The sequence below is a fragment of the Leuciscus leuciscus genome (assembly GCF_965113295.1).
Source record: "Leuciscus leuciscus genome assembly, chromosome: 3".
NCBI lineage: Eukaryota > Metazoa > Chordata > Actinopteri > Cypriniformes > Leuciscidae > Leuciscus > Leuciscus leuciscus.
This window is the reverse complement of record NC_138727.1, coordinates 58,836,055-58,849,197: the sequence shown is the minus strand read 5'-3', so window position 1 is coordinate 58,849,197 and position 13,143 is coordinate 58,836,055. Positions and strand designations below refer to the sequence as shown.

The window sequence follows — 13,143 nt, the reverse complement described above, 5'->3', positions numbered from 1 at the left end:
TCACCTGTACAGATGCTGGAAAAGAGCAGCAGGACGTCCAACATGATGAAATTTGACAAGCGTTTCGCTTAAATAAAAGACCAAATTCTGTGTGACAAACGTTACTGTCGTTCTCTTCCGTACTGAGAGAACAATGTGTGTCAGCAACTAATATTAACATTTCCTTCACGTGTTGAGAGTCAAACTCATACTGTTCACTGACTGTGTGTCTGTGTTTCCATGTGGCGTTAGGTGTGAAAACGCCTCTCAGTTTTGACCAGGAAATGAACTGTGAATTCATCAACCACATCCTGTTTCTGTTCTGTCTTTAACATGTTTGAGTGTTTTCTGTTGTCCTTTTGCTCTTTTTCTACTTCTTAATGTTTTAATATATTTTCAAGACATGTTAATTACATTTAAGGAAACAATCCTTGCCAAACTCTGAATGAAAAAGACATGAGATGAAGAAGAAATGTGTGTTAGGGGTATTTTCTGTGGTAATCGACAGCATGGGGAAACACTGTTGTTTACAGAAACTATAAATAATACAGAATATTTCTTGAACATTAAAATCACTCTCTCCATCATATGAGCTCTGGGAGAAGAGTTGCATTGTGGGAAACGTAGTGTGTTTAGCTGAAGCCTCAAAGCTCTTCCTGTGTCTGTAGTTTCACTTCCTGTTTGGCAAGTGTGAGCCGAAGACATCACATGTTTAACTGAAGCTAAAGGCCTCCAAATATTATAATGATGAAGCTTTTCTTAAGCATCACAATAACACCAAACTAATCTGTGCCATTTATATGTTGCTTGCAATGATTTATACGGATATTCATCTACTTTTGAATGGTGCAGTTCCAGCATCAGCCAGCAGGAGTGAACCGATGACAACAGACAAACCTTCAACTGAACATCCAACAAGGAAACGATATTCACATTAATAACTACAGACTCACAATATAATAATAATGAAATAAAACATATGCTTCACTTGCAATCAAGAATAATGTTTTAATTTGTCCATTAAAGTATCTAATGAATAAATATTGTTTGCATTTATCTTTTGCCACATGACAGAGATCTGATATTCTATTTGTCATAATTATGTTTTGCATAAAACTGAAGAATATGCAGTACATCCTATTAAAAAAAAAATGATAATAATCAAATCAAATATTTAATAAAATAAAAATGTGTCAAGGTCTTGGAACTGATTATTTCAACATGACAACTTGACAGCTCAACAATAAACCACGAGAAAACATGAGATCAATGTGAACTTGCAAAAGAACACATTATTATTTTACATTTGATTATTTGATTTATTTCTACATAACTCTTCAGTATATGTTGGTGTGCCTTAAGCAGTCATTCTGAACCAGTAATCATGTTTTGGACAATTCTGCAGGATGGGATATTTTTTTCCATATGTAATTTATTTACTACTTAAATTATGACTACATTATTATGTAATTATTTGACCCATTTAAAAAAATAATAATTTAGCACTTTTTAAAACGTTTTATATATATATATATATATATCACACGTGATAGAACCCGTCGTGGAGGACCGAAAAAAAAATTAAACATGCTAGTCTTTTTGTCGTGGTGTCGTGAAGCATCGCAGACGCAACGTAGGCTGTCGCCCGCTATGACACACTATACGAGATGAAACGATCGAATCTTGCGTCCCGACGCCCGTTGTCGTATACGAATTCCCACGACACTCTAAGTCAAACGGATCGTGGCAAAATCGGGCTAAAATCGTGTAATCTGAACCGGCCATAAGACTGAGGGAGAACACAGGGAATATATACATGCAGGATTTGAAATTAACTTTTTCACCCACCAGCCAATTTGGCTACAAATTTTTTACGTTTCCGGCCGTTCAGAACTTCTACTAGCCAAAGAAGAAGAAGATATATATATATCTCGTCGGGACGCAAGATTCGATCGTTTCATCTCGTATAGTGTGTCATAGCGGGCGACAGCCTACGTTGCGTCTGCGATGCTTCACGACACCACGACAAAAAGACTAGCATGTTTAATTTTTTTTCCGGACCTCCACGACGGGTTCTATCACTTGTGACATTGACCAATAGGAGCACAGACGCATTTCAATACACAGCTTTCAAAAATGCCGAAACGAAATAGAGACGATGGTGTTGCTAAGTGGAATTATGAAATGGAGGAAAGGTTCGTGGAGCTGTGGCAACAGTACTCCTGCCTGTATGATGTTCCATCGAGAGAGTACCATGACAGAATTAAAAAAGAAAAATGCTGGCGAAAAATAGCAGAAGTACTTCAGCAACCCGGTGAGTAACTGTGTTAACTGACTGGAATTAGCATTAAGCTAACTAATCATTCATTAAATTGTACTTCGCTATAGATAAACTTGTTTGTGTGAGTGTGATTATGTATGTGTGTTACGAGTGAGAATGTGTGAGTGTGTGTGAATGAGCGAGCGAGCAAGAGTGTGTGAATGAGCAAGCGAGCGAGAGTGTGTGTGAATGAGCGAGCAAGCGAGAGTGTGTGTGAATGAGTGAGTTTATGTGTGTGTATTATGTGAGTGAGTTTAAGTGTGTGTGTGTGTGTGTGTGTGTGTGTGTGTGTGTGTGTGTGTGTGTGTGTGTGTGTGTGTGTGTGTGTGTATGCATGTACATAGACTAGATTTTACAGATTAAACATATTTTACCTCAAGTTCTCTTTGAAGGATTGACAGTCCATACTGTCCTCTTCGTGCAATCCAGGAACGTGTCCATTGTCGGGGTTTCTTTCTTTTTTTTTATCTTTTTCTGAACACAAGACAGCCAATACGAAAATCGGCGCTTCATCCATTGTTTGTTTACGTTCGTTTCCGGAAGTGAGGCGCTACTAGTTTCGCCTTCACGCGCGTCTTCAAAGACGGCACGCGATGACTGGTCTGGAAGAAACGTGTAGTCTGACATGGTTCTTGTCCACGACACGACACGATTTTAGGAGTCAAAATCGTGTAATCTGACACAGTGACCATCGCATAAGACAAAAAAATCGTGTAATCTGAACCGGCCATTAGTCGGTTCTCGTTAACATTTGGTTGTGTTTTTTTCTCCTTGGTTTTTCCTTGTTCCAATGTAGTTATTCATCATCATGAGCATTTCTTAACACCACTTCATGTAACAGAAGAACCGACCCAAGATGTAAGATGGGCATTTTCTTCACCCCAGTTGACCCAGCCGATCTGCTTATCACCATATCACAAGACAAGTTATTTGATCTTGCCCATCTGGTGCCCTGGAACGATGGGACCCTAAAGACCATCTTCTGGACTGGTTTGGATGATTTCCCTATTTCGCCAGTTACCTGCAATGGCTACCACATGTTCCCTAGCCAGATGCAGTGACTATGTGCAGTGGCTGAGTGGTCAGTGAGACAGTCGGTGAGGTGGATGAAGATGTCATTACCACTCACACAACCGAATACAGAAACACACTGCAAATACTCACAAAAAACAACAAATACAGAAACAGAAATTCCTGTATTTGGTTGCGTTGTGAGTATTTGCAGCATGTGTTGTCAAACTAATGAATATATTTTTCTTAATTTTCTGCTGTTTTATTCTTTTTGCATGTGTTTTCTTCAGTTGTAGCGCGTTGAGCTCTCTCGGCCACCGTAATATTGGACAATTTGATACACACTCTAAAACACTGATTCAAAACAGAAGGTTGAATGGCCCATGTCATTTTTTTTTTTTATAATTTAAGGTTTTATTTCAAAAGGAATAAAGATAAAACCCCTTTAATAAACTGCTACAGTATATATGCTTGGACATGATTTACTCACACCAGTGCTTTTAAGTCCTTTAATACAGCAACAGCTCTCAGTGGAAAACTAATTTTTTTCATTAACATAATCCATTACTTTCTACAAAAGCAATGATAAACATCACTTGGAAACTCTAAAGGTGTGTTCACACATAAAGTCCTTCAATTTCATTAGTAGTTGTGTTGTGGATGTGTCCAGCGATGCAACACAAGTTGAGTAAAGTTTAACTTGTGCTTCATCTTAATGTGGAGTCTTGGTATGTATTGTTATTGTTAAAGGAAACACATTTACTCAGGTCTGCAAACATTTTAAAAACCACATGAATAAAGCCAACTCTACAATGGTACAAATAATCTTTCTCACAGATTTTGTTGTATGTATATTCTCCCTAATTGACTTATTATTCCACTACACATCTCCTTAACCTTTACAAATCAAAATATTTGGCATTACCTTCAAGTTTGGATCGCTGTCCGCTGGTTAGTCCGTGTCAAACTCAGTCTGGATTCGGGTGCTCTTGAGGCTCTATGGGATTATTATCCAGATTCAGAGAATAGGTATGAAGAAAAATTACTCTGAGACTTGTTATAGAGAGGTTTACGAATCACCACATTCAATGGTTTCATTTTAATAATGAAGTACAGAATAAAACAATCAGCATAACAGAAAAACAGCATTGGTCTAACAGAAATACAGCATTGGTCTAACAGAAACACAGCTTTGGTCTAACAGAAATACAGCATTGGTCTAACAGAAATACAGCACTGGTCTAACAGAAATACAGCATTGGTCTAACAGAAATACAGCATTGGTCTAACAGAAATACAGCATTGGCCTAACAGAAATACAGCACTGGTCTAACAGAAATACAACATTGGCCTAACAGAAATACAACATTGGTCTAACAGAAATACAGCACTGGTCTAACAGAAATACAGCATTGGTCTAACAGAAATACAACATTGGTCTAACAGAAATACAGCACTGGTCTAACAGAAATACAGCATTGGTCTAACAGAAACACAGCTTTGGTCTAACAGAAATACAGCACTGGTCTAACAGAAATACAGCATTGGTCTAACAGAAATACAACATTGGTCTAACAGAAATACAGCACTGGTCTAACAGAAATACAGCATTGGTCTAACAGAAATACAGCACTGGTCTAACAGAAATACAGCATTGGTCTAACAGAAATACAGCATTGGTCTAACAGAAATACAGCATTGGTCTAACAGAAACACAGCTTTGGTCTAACAGAAATACAGCATTGGTCTAACAGAAATACAGCATTGGTCTAACAGAAATACAGCATTGGTCTAACAGAAACACAGCTTTGGTCTAACAGAAATACAGCATTGGTCTAACAGAAATACAGCATTGGCCTAACAGAAATACAGCATTGGTCTAACAGAAATACAGCTTTGGTCTAACAGAAATACAGCATTGGTCTAACAGAAACACAGCTTTGGTCTAACAGAAATACAGCATTGGTCTAACAGAAATACAACATTGGCCTAACAGAAATACAGCATTGGCCTAACAGAAATACAGCATTGGTCTAACAGAAATACAACATTGGCCTAACAGAAATACAGCATTGGCCTAACAGAAATACAGCATTGGTCTAACAGAAATACAACATTGGCCTAACAGAAATACAGCATTGGCCTAACAGAAATACAGCATTGGTCTAACAGAAATACAGCATTGGCCTAACAGAAATACAGCATTGGTCTAACAGAAATACAGCATTGGTCTAACAGAAATACAGCATTGGTCTAACAGAAACACAGCTTTGGTCTAACAGAAATACAGCATTGGTCTAACAGAAATACAGCATTGGTCTAACAGAAATACAGCATTGGTCTAACAGAAACACAGCTTTGGTCTAACAGAAATACAGCATTGGTCTAACAGAAATACAGCATACAGCAAACCGATTAGGGGATTAGGGGTGCGTTTCACAAAAGCATCGTTAGCCAACTTTGGTCGCAAGTTCCGTCGTTATCAGCATAGTTCAACGAGTCGATGTTTCCCGAAACCATCGTTCTAACGAACATTCGCAAACAGTATCGCAAAGTTGTGTAGTTTGAACGACAGCTCTCGACCTGTGGTTAGAAGCAGAGTTTCTAGTTATGTGGACTCAATAAATCCTTATCTTGAGAAAAATAAGCAAGCTGACATTCAGTGCAATCTGTATCTTTTATTTAGAACAAATACAAATGTCATTTACGTCTTTTAGTTTGTCAAGAGATTTAAAGCACTGTTTTTAAAGAATGCGCATGTGCGAACGTGCTCTAGTGCGTAAGAACCATAGACATCATATAGATAGACGCCCTATGGACCGCTACTGCCTACTGACGCGGTCGAGCCGTGGGGCCGCCATCTTAGACCGGTCACCCGCTCCACTCAGTGTAATCTGTATGGCAGGTGCAAGGAGCTGTCAGCGCATTTAATTAATCGTACCTCACTGAATACCGAACTGATTTTCACGCGGGTTTTTTGCTGCAAAGGTCATTCATGTAGCTATTATACAGGATACATGGTTCTGCGTATTTTAACATTCATAGTAGGCTTAACAGTAATATAATATTCTGATATAAGATATAAAGTGACCAGACGTCCAAAATCAAAATATGTGATGTAGGATATAAGGTATTTTATAAATCACACACTATAAATATGATAAAGAAGCAGAAACAGATATTTTCAGTAAAGTAAGATATTTTAATAAGTTGAAGAAACGTGTGTGTATTACATTGCTTCCTGATATCACGTGCGCAAACACAAATAACCTATATTTATATATTTATAAAACAGTTATGTCCGGTCGAACAATGTATGAATTAACTTCAGATTGGATTGTGTTGGTAATAGGCACTTACCTAACCTAACGCTAAAAGTAAGTTTTGTGCCTCTAACAAGTGCTTTCGAACTTCTTTCTGATCTGAATGGTATGTGGAAAACACTTGAGTTGAGGGAGGGAGAAAACACTTGAGTTGAGGGAGGGAGAAAACACTTGGGGGCGAATTCTTCCTGTGTCTAGAACACAACTGAATGCCTTTTCAAGCGTCTCAATACTTGAAAAACCAAAGGAAACTACTTTTAAACACGAAATTACTTGATTTACAGAGGGTCTATTCACACGTCTATTAATAGACGGTAAATGTTACCTGAGGTAATTAAAAGTTAGTGATGGGGACGAGACCGCCTATGCCGAGTCCGAGTCAAGACCGAGTCTTTGAAGGGTTGAGTCCGAGTCGAGACCGAGTCCGTTGGTTTTCAAATTCAGTCGAGTCCGAGTCAAGACCGAGTCTTTGAAGGGTCGAGTCCGAGACCGAGTCCGTTGGTTTTCAAATTCAGTCGAGTCCGAGCGACTCAAAACGGGGGTTGGAGGTAACGAAAAAAAATAAAATAAAAATTACACTGCCTACGTAGCTTCTCTGCAGGGGCGGCGCCAGAGAATTTTTAACGCATGTGCTGAGGAGGTGCTAGATCATTGACAGGGGGAGCTGCGCAAAACTTGGCCACTAAATATTTAATATTCAATTATGATTATTAAATTATTATGAATTATGAATTATTATTAAAAGATGTAGGCTATTATTATTAATAATAATGTTATTTAAACATAATATCTCATTGTTTCGACATAATATGTGTGTGTGCAACAAGCAAGATGTACATTTGTAAATCCGGTGACGCATACATGATTTTTATTAAAGCTGCAGTCGGCAAGTCTGGCAGATTGGGTCAATTAGCCAAAATTTTGAATGTTTACAACTCTCATGCCCCTCCCCACTACCAGCGAGCACCCTCCCATCGAGGTCGTGCTCGTCAGTGCGTCACTGTGCGTGTGTACCTGATTTTCTGTGAACGCGTCCGTCTCTTCAGCATCTATCAACACCATGGACTCGGAGGTAGGCTGCCCTGGCTAATCTATCCATAGATAGCAATAACCGAGGAATTGGAAGCTTGTTAGTAGATTTTCTCTCTGCCATCACGCTTCATGCAATCTCCAGGCGAACTTCAGGCGTGGCGTGTGCATGTGATATTAACGTGCGCGAGTGAGGGGGGATCTGTGGCGTGTGCACGACCTGTGATTGACAGTCAGATCTCACACCCCCCTGCGCTGATTGGACCTGATGATCCGGGAGCGGTGGATTTTTGCAAAATAAAAAAACACGCTCCAGGTGGAGTTAGAAGCTCGGGTTTTTTTCTAAAACCATTTTATTTATGTTGTTCTGTCGGATTATAGTGTCAATTTCACTGAATATGATCAAAAAAATGTTGCCGACGGCAGCTTTAATAAACTAGTGTTTTCTGACAGTGTCGGCTGCAAAGATGAAGTTGACGATCGCCATAGGCTATCCGTAATGAACGCGCCTATAGAGAGAAATGCACATAATGGATTACATAATTAGAGAGTGTGACATTCAGCGCCTAGAGTGCCCGAGTGAGCCATTGGAGGGCGCCCCTTCCTAGTTTATGGTTTCTTTTTATATTGTTATCCTGGACTCATTATGCTTTATGTCATGCACCTGTTTATGTCTTGCACCTGTTTGATGATTATGCTTGTTAGTATCCTTATTTAAACCTGTATGTTTCCTTTGTTCAGGGCTCAGGATTGTACGTGTCACACTGCATGATCTAGCTTTGTTTCTAGTTTCTAAGTTTCCTAGTATTTTAGTCTCCGTGTTTCTGACCTCTTGCCTGCCTGCTTTGATTACCCGACTGCCTGTTCCCTGTTTGTACTGCTGCTGATTTGGACTGCTTATCTGGACTCTGATTACTGCCTCTCCACGGGCCTGGCCCTCCATCCCATCCCCCGTTGTCCTCCCTCCAGAGCTCTTAGAAGAGTCTGGAAGCCGCTCCTTAGAGGGGGGGTTATGTGACAATCAGCGGCTGGAGTGCCCGCGTGAGCCACTGGGGGGCACTCCTTCTCTATTTATCAGTTGATCTTAGGGCTTTACCTGGACTGATTATGCCTTATGTCATTCACCTGTTTTAGATTATGCTTGTTAGCTTCTCTGATTTAAGCCTTGGTTTTCCTTTGTCTCATTGTGAAGTGTTGTTAGACTGTCACGCTGCAGGTCTGTACTATTTCCTTGTATCCTGTTCTTGTCCGAGTATCCCTGTTTCCTGGACACCTTGCTTGTATCTAGTTTATCCGTTTGCCTTGTCCCTGTATTGTACTTCTGCTGTATTGGACTGCTTACCTGGACTCTGACCCTCTGCCTGAGTATTCGTTGTGTTATCTGGATTATCCTTCATTAAAGCCTGCGTTTGGATCTCCTCTGTCTGTTTCCCGGTGCAGTTCGTGACAGAGAGTAGCCTTTTTCTTTTTTCGTTTTGAATTATTTTGTTTAAAGACATTTCAAGCTTTGTGTATTTGATGTATTTCTCATGTCTGTGTGAGGCATACACTGAGTTTCGTTAAGTTAGGATGAGATATGCGCTCCAGTTAACGTGCAATGCAAGTGACCGCGCAGGCGCCTCCATGATTATATTGTCTGTTATATTTGCTTCTTATTCATTAATAATATTAATATTAATATTAATAAAAAATTTATTAAAATTAAGATACAATTTATACAAAACGAAATTCACTTTAAAGAAAGGCTTTTTACAAAACAAAATTAATGAAGTGGTCAAAATCATGTCTGACCCCACTCCATGTCTCATATTGCGCATCCTGTCTTACTCGTGCTGTTCACTTTTCATAATCAACATAAATGAAAAAGAAATAACATTATAATATTTTAACAAATATGAAACATGTGCTTATTTAATGGCTACAACAGTATAGTAGGCCTACAGACTCTCTATTTGTACAAATTGCTGCACATTCATTTAATTCTGAATTTTGCACACACAAGTTGAAAGGCATTTGTTCAAATCAAGTTCACGGATAATTGTGTGTGCATTTATTAATCATTATGATACTAAAATCATAACAAAGTAGGCTATGCTATGTTCAAAAAATAAGATGAGCCCAGAATATGAACGCAATTACACGTTAAGCATTTTCCTCCCATAGAAAACCATTATAAGAACGCTTAATGTGGCTTAATGCAAATTAGAATGTCCCCTTATTATGTCGAAATAACAAGATATTATGTCGAAATAACAATTCAATGTAATGCAAATGCAAACACAAGATTTTTGTAGAACTTCAATGGCGAATAAAGACTAACCAGACAAATAACAACATTGAACACTACACAAACAGTAATTTTATTTTTTTCATTTAGGCAATTAATTTTCCATAGTGACACAGGAGGTGCCGGATCCAATAAAAAAGGTTCCGGATCCAACGTCGGAGGTGACGGAACATGTTCCGGCGTGTTCCGGCTCAAATTAAGCCCTCTGCCTATTTTTCTAAACTGCTTCAACAGTGCTGCTCTGTCATCAACATGTTAAGCCCACCCTGACTTTTTTAATCATAGTTAGGACATGCAGAGCAAATACAAATTTTCTAGTGGTATGTATTCTAGTGGACTAGTGATGGGGACGAGACCGCCTATGCCGAGTCCAAGTCAAGACCGAGTCTTTGAAGGGTTGAGTCCGAGTCAAGACCGAGTCTTTGAAGGAACAAGTCCGAGACGAGTCCGAGAAAGCAGAAATCGGTCTCGAGACCGGACTCGAGTACTACATCACTAGTAAAAGTCGCCGTAATCTTTACTGACATTGTCCGTAATGATTACTGAGATGCACATTCGGACGGGACTAAAATAACCGAGAAGCTCTTGTAATTATTACTTTACCCTACCTCTCCATGTCAGGTGAACACCGGCTGGTGCAGTAAACATTGCCTAGCTAACGTTAGCTGGCTACGATTTCAGTACAGTAATATCAAAGATCCTTGCTCCTTCTCAATTATCTGGTAATATTCTATTCACAAAATACAACCAATAGTACGGTAATGTTAAAAGTGATCCCCCGGGCCCTATTTGCGATGGTCCGCCGATTACAACAGGAAAATACTCCACAGTGCTCTGGCATCTTCACTGCTGCCACGCAACGAAACTAGGAATACGACCGGTTTAAGATGGCGGCCGCATTTCTCAGTGCCCAGCGGCCAATAGGGCATCTAGTCTCTATATAATATCTATGGTAAGAACGAGCCTATGATTGAATCTGGAAATAGAGCAAAATAACTGAGAAAAATTAGAAATAGTCCTCAAACTATTGTCTGTAATTTACAGCAAAAAATCTAGCATTAATTCGATCTCAACAGATTCATTCAAATGAGTTATTACTCCACCACCTGCATGACATCATTAACCAACGTGGTTGAACGACCAATTTGCGACAGTATGGTTTCGGGAAACAGTCGTGACTAGCCAGTTGATTTCTTCAGCGATGCATCGTACTATGATAATTAAGCAGAGTTACGTCGTTGTTCGGGAAACACACCCCAGTTTAGGCTGCCCCGAGTTCCTATAACTGTGTATACAAGCTCCTCTTTTTCTGGTCTCTTGTAGATGCGAGCTCGTTGACCACATTTGCTGAGCTCTTCTTGCTCAACGGTTTTTCACACTTTCAACAATTCTCATAGCGAAGCAGGTTATAGCGCTGGTCAAGGTTATACATGTTTTGCTCTTTACTCTGACCTATATGCACTAAAAGCTATAACGGACGTTTGCAGTTTCAAGCTCCGTTTCTTTACAGCAAATGTATGTATCAACACTTTAGAAAATGACAGGGCTGCGTCTCTAACAGTAAAAAGAAGATCAACTCTCTCTGTTCGTTTCTCTATTTCATATTTTAAACAAATTTCTTCACGGTGCTTTCCTCTCATTAAGTGTTTTATTTAATCTATCTTGTTGCCTAATTATTTGCATCATCTCTTTTTCTTTGCTGATTATTTTCTTCTTATGAGGATTTTCCCTTCCTCCGTCTTCGTTCCTTCTTTACTTTTTTGTCTTGTTTCCTTTGCAGATTTTCTACAATCAAATCCTCCATAAAAAATTCAAGTTTACTTGGTAACATTTTTTCTTTGTCTAGGGAGTTTATCATGGAAGTACACCTTTCTGGGTCAATTGACACGACAATTAAAAAATGTGATTACTGTTGGTGAGATTGCTCATATAGTATAGATTGAAAAGAATGAATGTAAGGACTGTTTAGTATCTATTGAGTAAGAGTGAGGAGAGTTTCTTCTTGAGAAGACTTGAAGAGCTACTGAAGAGTCAGATTCTCATATTCAGAAGAGCCGGACTGGTGAACAGCAGGTCTGGGATGGACAGTCTTTGTAAAACACAGATAATATTATTTGACAGATTACCCAACTGTTTTTTTAATGCACAAACTGTTTTGCACATAGTTTTTGATATTTCTCTTACTGTGAGTGTGTCATAGAGGTCAGATGATCTGGACTTGAGCTCAAGAGCTGCATATGTGTCTGCACTGGGATCATCGTTCTACAGGGAAACAGAGAGAAGGAATTTACAGCACAAAATAATAAGAGATTTTAAACATTGTGAGTTCATGTCTCAATCAGAGTTTGTCAGTTTGTCATGAGATGTTTGAGCAGTCTGATCATTTCACAACATATGATGTAAAACATCTCTAAATATACAAAAAAGCCATTTTTATTTTTGACCATCTCACCTCATTTATAGCAGATCTTCTGTTTATTCTTTTCTTCTGACTGTAAAAAACACAACAAAGTTATTTAATTGTTTCATATACAATTAATAATCAAATATCTTTATGAATTAGTTTGAAAATATATTTATATACTCCTTATTGATAGACTTTTATTTACATAATAAATGATAATATGATGATGATGATGATGAATAATCCTCCAGATGCCGCTGTGATCACAATCACATTCCCACCAGCAACATGAGGAACTGAAAGAGGAAGATCATCATGATTAACTCTCCAAACTGATGAATGATGTGAAGATACAGGAGTGTGTTAATAAAAGCTTCACATGTGACAGTTACAGCGCCTGAAATAACGTTACCCATGCAAGTACACTAAACGTTAGTTTCTAGCAAACACAAAAGACACAGAGACTGAGTGAACTCAATCTCACCGTCTTTAACTCAGTAAAAACAACAGACACAAACAGGGCCGGAGTCTGTAACTTAGGAAAACAAACAACGTTATTCCAGCAGATATTCTATCAAAGCTTGTGGCATCCATAGAAACTGTACAAGACAACATCAGCATCAATTTAGCAACATGTTAGTGTTTTATATCCGTTTACAAACTATATCAGGTTATGCTGCTCCATAATGTAACATAAAATGTGTTAGAAGTTTATTTACGGGCTGCGAATTTGAGGTCGGACCGAACAATGTAAGGACTGCATCATCTTTGATGAGAAGCTTCTTTGAAA

At 38.7% G+C, this 13,143-nt stretch overlaps 2 protein-coding genes and 1 long non-coding RNA gene across 3 annotated transcripts in view; 1 reads left to right on the top strand and 2 right to left on the bottom strand.

The window, feature by feature from the left end:
- The window catches only part of LOC309493706 (polymeric immunoglobulin receptor-like), a 184,608-nt gene extending 184,219 nt beyond the window's left edge, over positions 1–389 (bottom strand). The window contains exon 1 of the mRNA XM_082162912.1: positions 5–389. Coding sequence (XP_082019038.1) covers positions 5–44 — 40 coding nt within the window. The 5' untranslated portion in view covers positions 45–389. The remainder of the gene's footprint in view (positions 1–4) is intronic.
- Positions 390–2,085: 1,696 nt separating this feature from the next.
- Positions 2,086–2,991, top strand: LOC309494078. The gene is made up of 2 exons (XR_014204216.1): positions 2,086–2,559; positions 2,692–2,991. It is a non-coding gene; the product is annotated as an uncharacterized lncRNA (long non-coding RNA).
- Positions 2,992–11,846: 8,855 nt separating this feature from the next.
- The window catches only part of LOC309493774 (uncharacterized protein), a 55,948-nt gene continuing 54,651 nt past the window's right edge, over positions 11,847–13,143 (bottom strand). Inside the window, exon 9 of the mRNA XM_082163016.1 lies at positions 11,847–12,038. Within this exon, the coding sequence (XP_082019142.1) occupies positions 11,970–12,038 (69 nt within the window). The 3' untranslated portion in view covers positions 11,847–11,969. The remainder of the gene's footprint in view (positions 12,039–13,143) is intronic.